Below are 15,254 nucleotides of genomic sequence, written 5' to 3' on the forward strand. Positions count from 1 at the left end.
ACGGCGGGCTTTTCTGTATTCCAGTAAAGGATAAATCACCGGCTTGCGCCGGTAAATTTATGACTGAGCTGGTAATGAAATACTGTTTCTGTCTATCAGAAATATCAGTAATCAAGTTCAGCCATTGTCTTCAATCTATTTAACGTGATTTAGGTTCCTCGTCCACAAGAAGTAGTCAACCCACCGCTCTTAAGTACTGATAGGCTCAGCCGTTCAACCGCCTACTGACAATGCATAAAGCCCAGAATAAAGTGGTGCTTCGGTCCGGTAACCTGAACCACAATCGTGTGTTTAAAAAGGAAATAAAACTCTAAAGCTTTGGATATTAACAAGACCAGAACGCTGCATATCAGGACTTGTCATTGCAGATAAGTAAATTGTTAACCAGTGTCGAATTCAAAACCCGGCTCTCTTGTGCTAGTATTGACCCAGTTTGATAACCAGGAGTGAGATGTGAGAAGTCACATATTGAGCAAATCCAGAAGTAGACAATTTTCTGACCTGAATAGAACAAATGTGCTGACGACCTGCCTGTTGGACTGAAATTTATTCCACGCCGATGATGTGCCGGTGGCTTAAGACAACTTCACTTTCTACATAAAATCTGTTCATCCAGCGTTTTATTCACGCCCTAATCATTTATTGGGCATAATTGTCACATCATGCACTAACAGAGGAAAAGGCATTTGAAGATACAATGTTTGTATTTTGACTTTCTGAAACCAGACGTCCAGACAGCTGAACGGCATGTATAAGTGCCGCCGAGGATACTCTAGCCGCTGATTGCAAAAAATCCAAAAACGAACCAATGATTGTTTCCAAAGAGAAAGCTGTTCAATTTTCACAAAGATATTTTTGTAAGTAAACATAAACTGTGCTTGAAAACTGATGATCATTCTTTTTCGAACTCAGCAGATATGCGCATTTCAAGAAACTCTGTGTTGATATTTTTTATATTTTACCGTCTGGTTAGCAGTGTGACTGGCTTGCAATGGTGCAGCGACACTCACTGTTCAAACACGAATACCATACCATATGGTCAATTGTTGACTGGCTACTCGAATGATGACTTCTCAGATGAAATTTTCTACTCGTCATGCAACTTATTTGTCTTCTGAATTACTTATCGACTGTTGGTAGTGTAAGGAGTTCTTCTACCGTTATTTCATTTTCCTCTCTTTTTGCCTCATTGATCACATCAGTTGATGTAAACACTCGTGATTTTCAAATGTTAAGCTCATGAGTTCCATTACCAATCTTTTTCCTGCTAAGATTAACTGATTTACTAAGGCACGTCTGTGAAGATGAGACTGCATTTTTTCAAATGTGAGCATGGAATGGCTTCATTCCATGAACTGGTTGAGATAGTTCCCCGTATCTGCCCCGGTCTAACCAAAGGTGAGCCACATCATCAGTTCACTGGGTCATACAGGGCCAATGGTTCAAAGTCCGTTTCAGTCTTAGTTTAATTGGCTCAAATGGGACTGTGAAAACGAGGCTGAATGATTAGGAAATTACGCAAGGAAAATTTCGACAAAAACCTCATGTAACCGTTTTTATTGGTGTAAACGTCTAGATTTTACATTTTTAGGATGGATCTCACTGGTGGATGTTAAGACTGGTGACTTAAGTCACAATATCTGGTGCAACAAAATTTGCAGTAGTCGACTGAAAGAGCATTTGATTACTAATTTAAAAAGACGCACAAAGGGTATGTTATTTAAGGTTTATTTTGAACGGTCCTATTGTAAATACATTTGGAATATTTTCCAGTTTTGGTTTAGGCCTTAACCGACCGAAGCTGTTTCAGAAATATGTAGTTCGGATGGATACAATGTTTGTTTTTGACTTGATTATAGAGCCTGACAAGGAAAGTTCAAGTGAATTTGAGGAGAATTTGCCAGTGCGCGGCTGAGCGGTACCAGAGACATATCCTAACTTAGTGAAGAAACTTTTTCAGTCCCCTCATCCATATTGCTGGACATGTGGTCCGGCTTCTTGCATGTAGGCCCAGGATCTCACCTAACCAGATCATCACAGCCACGCAGCTTAATATTTGATAATCTGTTTGATACCTAGCTGCGCTGTACTTTTTCTTATTCAGGTACCCACATGTTAAGCCTTGTTTGCTTGTTTTGTGGGCTTCATGATCGTTGTTTGATGTCTCGACCAATGCGCTTCGAACCCTACAAAAACTGGAACCAATTAGTTAAAGGATATGGGCATTTTCATACTTCCAAGTAAGCAGTGGGCTACTCTCGCTCAAAAGCGTATTTTTGGAGCGTTCATACAGAATGCGCATCGTATAGCTATTGGTTTTGCTTCAAACACACCAGCGCGTTATTTGTTTATTTGCAGTCCTTCTGTGCAGCTTGAGTTAGCCCGATATGGAAACACCCAGCCCTCACTTCTGCTGGGGAGCATAGGAATGATTCCTTTTGACAGTTTGCAAGTGACACATACATGGATGCTCCACATGTTACTCCTCGGACTTTTGCTTTTTACTGTCCTCTATTTCAACAGGTTCATAGATTTGGAACTTGTGAATTAACTTGTGAGTTACATCGAGAAAGTTACATCGAGTTACATCGAGGAATAGCTGTACGAGGGTCTCAAAGAAATTGCATAACGCCCATTTTCAAACAGTCTTGCATCAACAACATATAAGAAACGGTACAGACGATTATGATTGCTTTCATGTCCATTAAATAATTTAATCTGAAAGAGCAAGTCAGCTACATTCTATTCCACTTAGACAACCCTTTTTGGGCAACATGTGGATATGAACTTTAGCGAGTTCTGCAAAATATAGAGGTCAGCTATGGAAAATCAATGTTGCGAACGTTAGGTTGTTGACTTCGGGAGAATTCAGCCTTTTGGGATATTTTTGGCTTACTTAGACTCTAAAATTTGCCCCAAATGAGGAGAAACGGGGTCATTTGTCTCACGTTGTGAAACCACATTGCGTGTCAGCCTATGGTTTAGGAACTGAAGTTGTTATATCTTCATCATACTCTTTGCACGAAGATGATGATTATCGGTCACTATTTAGGGATAAATGGTCATTCATTTTAAAGCGGTTTCGCTATTTAACAATGGTCGTATTTTCTGAAAAACTAACTGGAAAATTTGAGCCAATTCATTGAAATGCGACACATTGCAGTTGGTAATTAGAGGCCGCATTTTACTTAATTATACAACAGACGCACGGGGCAAGCATAACCACCACTGTTAAATAACTCACTCCATGGTTTGCATCCCACATCCACATCAGACGTTTATTCACCACTGGTGTATTTTGGTATTCAGCCAAGAGCAGCAATTTTGTAAGCAGTATAACACATCTAGACAATTAGCCTGGTTTGAGGGTTAGAAGTATCTGATGAGCCCTGGCTTTTTTGAGGCTAACTGCCTTCAAGCCTACACTGAGCAACACCCCGATATGTCAGATGCCCAGATTAAAGTGAGAAGTAGCACTTTCGATAGACATTTGATTGAAGGACGTCAGAAGTGGCAAGCCACTATATTCAAAGCCTTTTTGGATCTTATGTTTATACCATTTCAGTATTCAAAGGTGCCATTTATTTAACCCTCGGCAACTGTTCCGAGCTAGTCCAGATGCGCTGGACTGTCCCTCAGACAAGCGCTTTATCGGGACGTAAAAATAGTCACTGACTCTTGCCCACAATGCTGTGGACTTTTCTATGTTATTCGCAATCACAGCAGTCGGCAGCAGTGAAACGAAACAGAGCAGAAAATCGTTCAGCCAACAACTACTACGTTGGTGCATGTATGTTGTTTTCCATTGCGCAGCAACACCGTCAAAGCGTCTGTCACGCACCGGAAGTTGTGACCGACTAGAACACGGTAAGCGTGGAAGTCGCGCTGCTGCTGATACTGAAATGCCGTGATGCGTGACATCAGAAGTGGAGCATTGTGTGCTGCATTAAACCAGACAAGGTTTGAATATGCTGGGTGAACTTTTCGTGATTGGTGGTAAGGTTTTTGACACCAAATATTCCACAGCTGTTTGAACGATTCCACACCCTCTCATAAGTTTGTCGTCGGTAGGCGGAATGTGGTGAATCTCATGAAACACAAACTTCAATGGAATTGAGTTATATTTTAGTGAAAATTACTGTAAGGGAGGAATCCAGACTCTGCAAGTGAACAAATATGAGAGTGTTTGAAGCTTTGTCGGATCGGTGAGAAATGTAGAAAACCAACCGTCACTGACTACTCTAACAGTAAAACTGAAGGGTCTGAAGAGCTGATCTAGAATACGTAAAAGTGAAAAAAAATTCAGAACTTCTAGCTAAAGAAAAAGGATAAATTGTGTTTTTGGCTGTCCTGCAGGTCAGCAGATCTTGTGGCCTTGGTTTTGCATTGCAGTAGATAGTTGATATGTGTTCAGCACAGGTAAATTTGAGTAAAAACCCTATCAATATGTCATCCTATAAGGTATCTGTAGTAGATGTGTTCAGCACAGGTAAATTTGATTAAAAACCCTATCAATATGTCATCCTATAAGATCTGGTCAGTTTATTTTTGATTCCTCGTGACAAGGTGACCTTGATCACGTGCTTTTTATCTGAATTTTGGCCTCAAGGGTGAATAGCATTTACGCTGGTCACACTTTCATCCAAAAACTTTGGGTATACCGTAATTCAAGAAAAGATTGGTTTATAATGATAATTTGAGGAGGTCACTTCTGAGAATCGGAAAGTAAGGATATTTGAACTGTAAACATTTACTTATCCCAGTTACTCATGCATGCCGTTTGGTCCGGCAGTTTTGCGTTGGAATCCATTTTGCCTTTGACAGGTGAACGTCAAATACTGAGTATGCGTCAGCTTCCTGCTAACTTACCCTCCTTGGGAAACAACAAACCATGCACACAACCCTTTCAATGTACATGTTTAACTTCAGGTTATTCTCCTCACGATAGTTCCTTGCCAAAAACTATAATGATTATCTACGACTTGAAATGTCCCGTTCCTTACGTTCCGATGAAATGTAAACTGAAATGTACACCATACATGGCGAAATTCCCGAGCATTTTCCAACACGTTTTGACGAGATTTCAGTGATGAATCTGAGGACATTTGGATGGATGTGTAAGGATGATTCGATACCAGTTTATCGAGTGATCAAAAACGTTGAAGAGCTGCACACATTCCAGAACATTGCAATTTAGTTTCCAGGCTTCTGAGAGGTCTAGCAGAAAAGCTGCATCATTTCCCTTCGTTTCTGAGTTTTTAAACGTTGAATGTCATAAATATATTGCGATGGGAAGAGCCAAAATTTGATCTCAGTTTGTGAGCTGCGCGGTGAGCTGCAAATACATTCTCTCATCTCTAGGGTTGCCACACTCCAGTCATCAGCCACTCCGTGTTCGTTTTCGCTCACCGGTTTTCCAAAATACGCTTAAAGTTTGGCTTAAAATCCATCTTCCTATTTGAAGGTGCTGTACTTTAAAATAGCGTTATGACTCAACCCAAAAGCGTTCATTTCTGCGAGAAAACTTGACATTTCTAAGAGGAGACAACTGTGCATACAACATTTGTATACCGATGTCAATTCCCCTGCATAAAACAGAGCATTGATTTTTTTGCTTGTCTTTGTCGGCAGATTGGTTGGTAACATAACTGGCCTCCAGGTTGATAGAATAAATTCCCTTCAAGTTTTATGTCCAGCTAGCTACAGGAAACGATGAAACGGAATAGCCAAATATGGCAGAGTACACCGAATGCATGTCGCTATCACCTCGTGCCATTTTTTGGATAGAACGGTACTGTTTTTCAACGTAAAATAATCAAGCGTTTCAGATGGACCATCTATTTACTACCCTGGCAAGGACTACTAGTCCAGCTTTTGAGAGTGTGCGAAAGCAGCGATTTGCACATGGAAGTGTCAGCCTGCATGTGCTCAACAATGTGAACTGTTTCACGCCGGAGATTGTTACCAATCCACCTAAGGGCACTATTTTAAATCTATTCCAGATCGGACTTAATCTCGCTGTCAGTGGCTCGGCGCCGCAGCTGTAGGCGTTGTCCAGGTTATCGGGTTGCGTGAATTCTCGTTCAAAGCTAGAGTAAGCTCATCATATGCATGGGTGCATCAGTCGATCACCAAACGCTATTTCGATTATTCTACCGACAACCATGGGAAATGCTCCCCTCTGCCAAATGACCCAATCGAATTTACTGAATTGCTAGCTTGTAATCGGCAATCGTACGTTCTGATTTGGTGGCATACAGATTATTGCATCAGGTGGTATGTGTTATATAATATTGACAGAAGTTGTGTCTAGGTAAACCCATACGGACAACATTCCTATAAGTCTGTTAGAAAAAGCCTTGTACAACTATACTACCACGCCAAGACAGAATAATTCAAAATAAATCTATTCAGTGTGGATATCCCCTATCAAGTAAATCACGTGCCGTTGAACTGTTATAACGAATGCCCGATTAGACTGATAATTTATGGATGTACATTCATTCAATGTGCTACACAAGTAGCTCGCCTTTAGTTTGATTCCCCTGCACCTGGGAGAATGTACCACAAAGTCCACTGACCCGAAAATCAATTTTGTGGTAATAAGAGGCTCAAGTGAATATCGACTGGGTCTCCTGTTTGAGATATCCCTCGGCTGAGTGCACCACAGTCGTACGATATTCGAGATATAGCAGTATGTCCTTTAGAGACACCTCATAGGCTTTCAAAAAATACTTTGACGGCTCACTACAGATTTCGTCCTTCTTGAGGCTTATTAGACGTGTTCTTCGAGTTTTCATCAGCCTTGTGTTCCACATCGACGCCGAATTTTACACAAATGGTAAAATACATCCACTTGCGGCCTTTGTGTATCTCACGCATGTGAAAAATATCATAAACCATATATTCAGAAGGGAGTTCGCTGAGTGTCTCGTTAAAATGAGCTAATTTTCGAATGAGTTATAAAATTTGCCGCCATTCACGGAACTATGAGTACTAATTTTGGAAAGAAATTCATTAACAAAACACACTCACTTGCAAACAAATTTGGCATTTCAATAGACTCAACTGGAACCCAGCTGAATCTCTCGTTTATCATGTCTTTAAGGTTGGAGGGATGACTCTCCTATGTAGGAAAAACGTGAACCATGGGGAAAATGGGAATACCGTGTTGCATTTCCCATCATCACGGGCAAAGTCGATTTGGAAAGATATAAATTAAATTGGTTTGTTCACTGAGGTGGGCAATTTGCTTGTAAACGTTTCACCACCAATCGAGGTGACGTCATCCATGCCTAGTAAAGCGTACTGATGATCTATCTCCAAGCTGATTCCACAAAATCGAGTTCTTCTCAACGGATGGGCTTGAAAGTTGCGATAATGTTTGAAAGACTACAAGTTTCCTCGACCAAAGTAAACCATGGTACAACAGCTTACTCTTAATTCCCGCATTTCGAGAAAATGATTCCAGCAATGATCACATACTTCAAAACTCACTGGACTGAAACCATGACAACCTTACCGGACATGCGCCCTCTTCCACCAACAAAGAAAGAAATTATCGAGGTGCGGACTGTTCTTACACTAGTGTGGCTAGATTTTAAAAATATTCAAGCGTTACCCTGCTGAAACTTCTCAATGGTATTATCTTGTTTTGACCTAACGCATTTAGCCCTGTTCTGGTCGCGTCTGATCAGTTAATCAAAATATCGGCAGACAGGTACTAGTAGGGGGTGGATTTCCATCTCACGAAGCATTTCGTTTATCTAGTCATTTGATTATTCAGTCTCAAACCACGTACTGAAGTACAGTAGTTCCAGCTTTTAGAGATTAATCCCGCGAGAATAAACGGAACAAGGGAATGAGAAGCACGCCTTCAGGGTGGTGTCTCTAGTTCCTTGATGTAAACTACCACAGTTTCCGGCAAACAAATACAAAGCGGAGGTCTAACTCAAGCAAACAAGACACCACAAGTGAGCCACCGTTGCACTCTTTGTGACGTTTAGACACTGCTCAGCTGACCGATTTCGTCAAAAAAAGCGCCCACAAAACCACCAGAAGCCATGGACACTAACGTAAACAGTCGAATAACAGCAAGCAGTCAAGCTGTGCCTTCGGGTTCTGATAGAGAGGAGAACCAATCCATGTTAAACACTTTCTGCACATGGCCTCGTGTATATAAGAGATGTCCACAAGTAGCCTAGCAGATGAGACAGAAGCGGCATATGCAGACTTTTGGCTTGAATCTTTAGGCAGACCAGGTGACAAGACTATATGTCCTGTCTGAAATAACAATAGATTTGTCTATTGCAAACATGCATGCGGTTCTAGAATAATAACACAAGGTCTTGAATTCCGATGTATTTGCACTATCCCAAATTTAAACAGTTCAGTTCTATAGAATAAATGAATGTGAAGTGAATGGCATTTATATCAGGCACACAGTCATAGAACTGTATTGCTTTTGGGCTTGCGCTAAACCTTAAACTTAGAAGCAAGCAGACAAATTTCGACATTTTACATAAATATCATAAAAAGCGTTAACAAAATCCTTTTTATAATGTAGCTTCAGAGAACAACAGATCAGTTTAGACAGCGTAAAATCCAAAGTGGCGTTTTTAGTATTAGTCAAATCGTTTGATATCTGAATCATCGTTGATTTCTGAAGAGAACTGCGCCTCCAGTTAGCTTGTAGACATTTTACGAAACGCTTAACCGTGCAGCATAGTTTTCTATAATTAGAACGCGGAGCAAAAAATCAATTATCGATATACGCTACCGAGTACTGGAATGGAAACCGGGGACTTACTTGATTATTTGTCTCAGTTGCGTCGCTGTCGTTGGCTTTGATCTGTCCCACTAACGAATTAATCTTCGCATCTTCCGCGACGGATAATTGATAAAGCGAATTGCCAAATACCGGAGGACAGTCATTCACATCCTGAATGTGAACAATTAAATTTGCTTTGACCGAGTGACGCTCCATCGAGGAAGGAAAAATTCCTCTGACCTGAATAATCCCACGGTTTATTGATGCGTCCGACTTGTTCTTATCAAATAACACTCGATCTTGAACAATTACAGTCACGTTAAACTGATTCTCTTGCTCTCGATCAAATGCACGCAAACTTCTTACAATTCCGCTGATAGAATCAATACTAAATTCATTCAAGTTCTCCGGGGAAAGACTGAAGTGAAGTTGTGCATTGACACCCAAATCTAAATCTGTCGCCTCAGCTGTGTATACTACGGTACCAGCAGGTTCATTCTCTTTTAAGTAAGCAACCATATTTTGATTTTTAAAAATTGGTGCATGATCGTTAATATCGTCGATTAGCAGGTGTATTCCAAGTTGGGAAGACAGTTGAGGCTGACCTCGATCGTAACATACTAATGTAGCAAAGTGCTCTGCTTGCTGTTCACGATCGAATGAAGTTCGAGTAATCAGTTTGAACTGATTTACTGCGCCATCAAACAGCGGGGAGAGTGCAAGACCTAAGTGGTTAATCTGACATCGGATTCCGTTATCTCCAGCAGAACTAGCTTCAAAGTACTTGGACGGTAAAACGGATGCCGATGGGGCAGGGGCTGTTTGGTAGGGTGCAATGTGTAGTGAATTGTCATACGCCACTTCGGTTCCGTCCGGTTCATCAAGATCACTGACGAACACCGTCGCAATAAGACGTCCCGGTGAATCATGCTCAGTAATATGCAAAGTAACTGATCTGGTAGGAGAGTAGGGAATATTGGACTGCGTGTTCTTATAGTTTGAATCAACATTTGTTGGCGCGGAATTTCCCACAGACTGAACAACGATGACCGGTGGATGATCGTTTTGATTTTTAATACGTACTAATAAATTCATATTTGCTGTGTGTTTGTGATCTGTGACTAGTAGGGGCACAGTGAAAGACTTTTGTTTTTCATAATCAGGTGACTGAAGCAGCACCACTTCACCAGTATTGATGTTCACTTCAAAGGCAGACCGAACAGATCGGCTGACGGACGTGCCCAAGGAAAATTGTAATCGGCCCTTGTCCGACTCGTCCAGGTCAGAAGCCTGAGCAACATAGATCACGCGTCCCACTAGGGTGTTCTCCTCTATCTCCACAGTATCCTCCGGCATTGTACCTGAAGCATCTGATATTTTCCCCGGATTTTGTATCTTGAATATCGGAGAGTGGTCATTGATATCTACAACAGATATGTTTATTAGGGTGGTGCCTGTTAGAGCAACCGGCAATCCGCCATCACTGGCACTCAGTTGTAGATGGAGCTGTTTCAAAGGTAAACTGGTTGTTGAAAATTCCCTCTCGCCGAGACGGTTAGATGTTGATACGTCATCATAGTCCAAATCGCGTGTGACTCTCAACCACAGGCGAAACATCCGTCGGGTGCAGTGCATAGTTTGCTGAGACCACATGAGATTATTCAGCTCGGAAAATCCTGATTCTTGAACAAGTTCTGTATCCAACTGAAAAGCGCTGTGTCCGTAGTGAGCTACCTGTTTTATACCGGAAGAGCGTCCATCGGAGTTTGCGTCTGTTAATGCGTAGCTTACAGTAGTATTTGTTGGTCCGCAGTCAGGGTCAAAGGCGGTTGGCAGTGGAAATCGTGTACCTACCGGTGAATGTTCTGGCACGGCAAGTTGTATCACGTTTTCCTGCCAACTAGGTGGGTTATCGTTAATATCTAGAACTGTTAGCTTGAGGATCAGAACGCGATGGGACTGAACATCAGCCGGCGTTTGTTGAGAATGCATGAAGTGCAGCACCTGAAGTTGAATTACACAGGTAGAATCTCCTAATTTATCCAAAACCACCGGCACATCATGAGTTCGTTCCGAATGCAGCTTCGTACGAGCACTGGTGTCAGACTGGAGAAAACGAACATTACTTGCTTCCGGGCATATCCGTTCCCGATCAACCACACTCCGAGTAAACAGTTCTCCAGTGGAAGAGTTTAAATAGAACAAATTAGTCTGAGTAAGCAGCTGGAATGTGCCACCAACAATACTTTGCGAATCCACCACATTATTCAGAAGTGAGGATGCGGTGTTCAAGTTTCCAATGAATGTCTGAGGAGGGCTTTCTTCGACGACAGTAAATTCCATGGTTTGTTGTGCATGCATTCTGACTAGGAGAAACTGGAGTGTGAAAATTCGAATCCATCGGCTTATGGAATCTGGTTTGCTAATGCTCAATAATGACATTATATGTGCTGCCTGATAATACTTCCAGTAAGTCTGAGCTAATGGGATAGTGGGTTTGGTTTATCCCAGAATTAGGTACAATGGGACCAGCACCATCCGCATTCGTCTCTAGATGATGGTTGACTGTATTTGAATTCTTTGACACACCCTAGCATCCTTATTGTTTATCAGCAAAAAGGAATTATCCCATTGTCTTCCGAGTGTGTGTGCACCAAACGCGTGCCATGAAACCGGCTTATCGCGTGGGCAACCAATCATGATTTGACCAACCGTAAAACGCGTGTGTCATTCTCAGTTGGCCAATGGCTGTCGCATGTTAGTCCCACGCTTGACCTGTGTGTTCGCTTTCGCACAGGATTGTCCATCATTGCTGATCCTGACATGCCCCGACCAGGTTTGCGATTGCTTTAATTCCCGTTGCAGTACTCGCCATAATTATCTGGTAGATAAAGCACGCTGCGGAACAGAGCCAGCAAACTGCTAGCATAGTCATCGTGAGATAACTCAGATTGTATTAGAGATTCTTGGAAAGATTAATAATTTACGGTCTGTATAGCATCGATTTTTGGGGATCGTTTCTACCCTCGAAACACTATAACGATGGAGGTCTATGAACATCGTTATTACCGCAACCTCTGAAGCAAAGTCCCTAAGCGTCATGTTGACATTTTTCCCTAAACTTACTCGTTATGCGCGTGGCAACCCATTTAGTATGTGCTGCAATAAAGCTGGTCTATTAGTAGCCTTATTTTGGAAAAGATTTGTAATGATGCTTCTAACCTACGTGACGCTTGTACCGGTATGAAATTCATTGCCCACTGCCAAGTCGTTTATCCCGTAGTAAGAACGTTACCCATGACGTTGTGCTTAACCTTGCATTCCTTCTTTCCCTAGTCTCCAACCGGGTCATACTCTTGNCCTTCTTCCCCTAGTCTCCAACCGGGTCATACTCTTGAAGAGTCAGGTGGCGTTTTCAAATGCTGTAATTTTGAGCACAAGCCAGCGGACACAAGCCAATGCTTTCCAAGCTGCACGGATGAACATGTCCATATTCGCACTCCGAATCTCCCCGATATCGCTTCGTAGTTTTCAGTGATCTGTAAATTACGAGGGACAGTATTTAGCTGAACCTGTACCACCTAAACCCTACTGATATGCCTTCTCGATAGCAACATCAATAATTCTGTAGTTGGTCATTGTGGGATGCAAACTGGCAATTAATGGTTTTAGTGGTCAGTGTAGTGCATACTCGCAAGACCAGGATCCTCAACAGCACTGCTGGAAAAATCCGGATATTAGCTGTGATTAGGAAAAATGGCCAGCTATCGAAAAGGGCTTAACTAGATATATTTGAGTAGTCTATCATGGTAGACGGCTGTCAGTGGGATTAATTCAGCATATGATACTCACAGTAATCGGTGGATGATTCATCATATCATCATCAACGACAGCATGACATCAGTGCTCAACACCAATGCTTCACTGCCGTACAGCCATGACTTATTTGAAAGCCTTATTGTAAAGAAAAGAATAAAGGTGGATGGGGGAGGGACTTGGTGCTAGCTTAACACAATCATTCCGAGGTGCCTACACCTCCAGACATTCACTCAGGCAATCTGGACAGAAACTGACAACAAGAACGCCACTGACATCGGTTGGCAGCCATATCTTGTAGTGTCTCCAACCAGGCACAGTGAGGATCACTCGGTCCCCAGTGAGGATCACGCGGTCCCCACGGTGGATGATTAGCGTGTAAAGATAGGCAAACTTTAGTTAGGACTCTGGTTCCTTCGGCAAGAGCGCCACAGGGGTCGATGTTCTGAAGAATTCACAACAAAGCCCATTTAGAATCACATGGGGACCGTCCAGGAATTCTCAAAAATTCCGCATCACTCCATTTGACTATAACCAGTTTCTTCTCACGTTGCTATGCTACAGCCCTGGTTGTGAAATTCTCGAGCACCTAAATGGTTTCGCGTTTACTGATTTGACGGCTCTGATTCACTAAAACAGTAAAAGCTTGTTCAGGACTTTGCTGTGGACACCCGGTTGTCAGCCGACCCCTCAGAAAGTACTGGTAATCACATCTTTGAATACGCATTCAAAGTATGTAGTCACTGAGACCGAACTGGATTTCAGCTTTACAATCTTCCAGTCCATAGACGCATAATCGATTACGGAGATGTCTGCTGAAGTGATGGGTACAGTTTATGTTGCATAATGTCGGCAACGACAGTGGAACTACTGGGGCGAAGCTTGCTGCCTGGTGCGAGCTGTTTTCAGAGTAGGGGGCTGTGGGTTTCAGAGAGGCATTCAAAATCGAGCATGCATGTAACCAACAACAAACTGAAAAAGCGGTACTGAGGCCATAGCGAGACGCAGGCAGCATGAGTTAAAGTAACAAACGCAGCTTATGTCTAGATTTGATGACATCCAGCTCCAATTGCTCTACCCTCATTTTGGGAAGCAAGCTATGGAGGCTGTTATAATTTGCCTGACAATTTTTCTGAAGTCCCGCACACCGGTAAGTATACGCATACTTTGCCTTCACAGAGAGTCCACTCACGAAGCGAGGCTGAAAAAACTGCCATGGTTTCACTTCAAGTAGTTACTTTGTATGTATGCACTATCAACCCTTGCCACTGACGACAGCAAACCGGAAGTTTTAAAAACTCAAAGTATACTTCACATACCGTCTCGTGCGACAATGAATTTCGCTCGTTTTGTATTTGTCTGTATGTGCACTATAAAGATTCAGATAAGATCACTGTGCTTCTACCGCCCGTGATTGAAAGCAAAAACGGATTAAAAAGTGACGTTTGTTCCAAAATATGTTTTCCCGGTCATCTGGTTGAATAAAATCGTCTTCAGAGGTATGCTTCTAGGAATAATGATGCGTCATAGATACTTACGCGACATAAACTCAAGAGTGACTCAACCGCCCAATACTCTTCAGAGTCACCAAGATAACTCAGTTTGTTGATTGCGTTCTTCTCAGCGATAACCATGGAAAGGTCAACTCTGGGATCAAAGTGATAGGTTTATTAACAATACTGTATCCGTCTCAAAAACAAAAAACTGCTCATTTGAGAAGTCCTTCTCTGGGTTCGTGTAAGCAACAAAATTCCATTTCTGCCTTGGACTATTTCTGGTCCAATGGTTTTGTATTTTTATTTTAAGAGGCTTTTGGATTTTAGAAGTCCTTGAAAAAGGTTGCCCATGACATCTGAAACGTCGGATTACATAACTCATTCCACTACTCTGTGTTTGAACTTTAAAAGTTCCATAGTCTTTCGGAACGTTTTCGTTACTTAGAATATTTCAGTCTCTGGATTCAAGCATGAGCACCTAAACTGTAACATTGGATATATTTCTATCAGCGTGCAACTGCCCAACAAATGGTTACATTTTTTGCGAAGGCGAACATTCCTTGATGGCTTGTTTAACAGGCCTACAAACAATTTCTCACGAACCAAAGGAATATCGTCAGCTCTCTGATGACACAATTTCCGTATGATGTATTATTTTATCGAGTAAAGTTGACATTCGATGTATCATACATCTGGATTCAGCAAATGGGCGCCGATCTGCCTCGCAGTCACCAAATAGTCCATAAGGTCGTCCCTATTCCAAGCACACAGCGAGTATCCGTCGGTTCTGAACTTGATGCCCAATGAGATGTAAACCCTGGGGGAAGTTTGGAGAACTACTTAGGTTTGACGTAAAAACTACTGAGTCTCTTAAGTCTGCCTGAAGACTGGTGGTGTGGATTTCAGTTCCCGAGGCTCAACGGGCTGACGAAAGCAGGCAACAACCGGCAGATAATTTACGTACCTTACGATCAAACAGTCTTCAGAGGTCGGTTAGCTCCGCCACTAGTGATTGTGAGTTGTCAAATGCCCAAAATCACTCGGGTTATGAAGATGAGGCACTGAAATAAGGAGTTGTGAGACCTGAAATGTCTACAATAAGCAACCAAGCCTATTAGTGTAGTTCAGATACATCATGAAATAACTGCCATTTCTCCGTAGAAATGACATCC

At 42.1% G+C, this 15,254-nt stretch overlaps 1 protein-coding gene across 1 annotated transcript in view; it reads right to left on the minus strand.

Moving 5' to 3' along the window:
• Positions 1–11,317, minus strand: part of T265_12724 (hypothetical protein) — a gene marked incomplete at both ends in the record, with an annotated part of 33,987 nt that extends 22,670 nt beyond the window's left edge. Inside the window, one exon of the mRNA XM_009165164.1 lies at positions 8,810–11,317. Within this exon, the coding sequence (XP_009163428.1) occupies positions 8,810–11,212 (2,403 nt within the window). The remainder of the gene's footprint in view (positions 1–8,809) is intronic.
• Positions 11,318–15,254: the final 3,937 nt, after the last annotated feature.

This window comes from Opisthorchis viverrini (assembly GCF_000715545.1).
Source record: "Opisthorchis viverrini unplaced genomic scaffold opera_v5_12, whole genome shotgun sequence".
NCBI lineage: Eukaryota > Metazoa > Platyhelminthes > Trematoda > Opisthorchiida > Opisthorchiidae > Opisthorchis > Opisthorchis viverrini.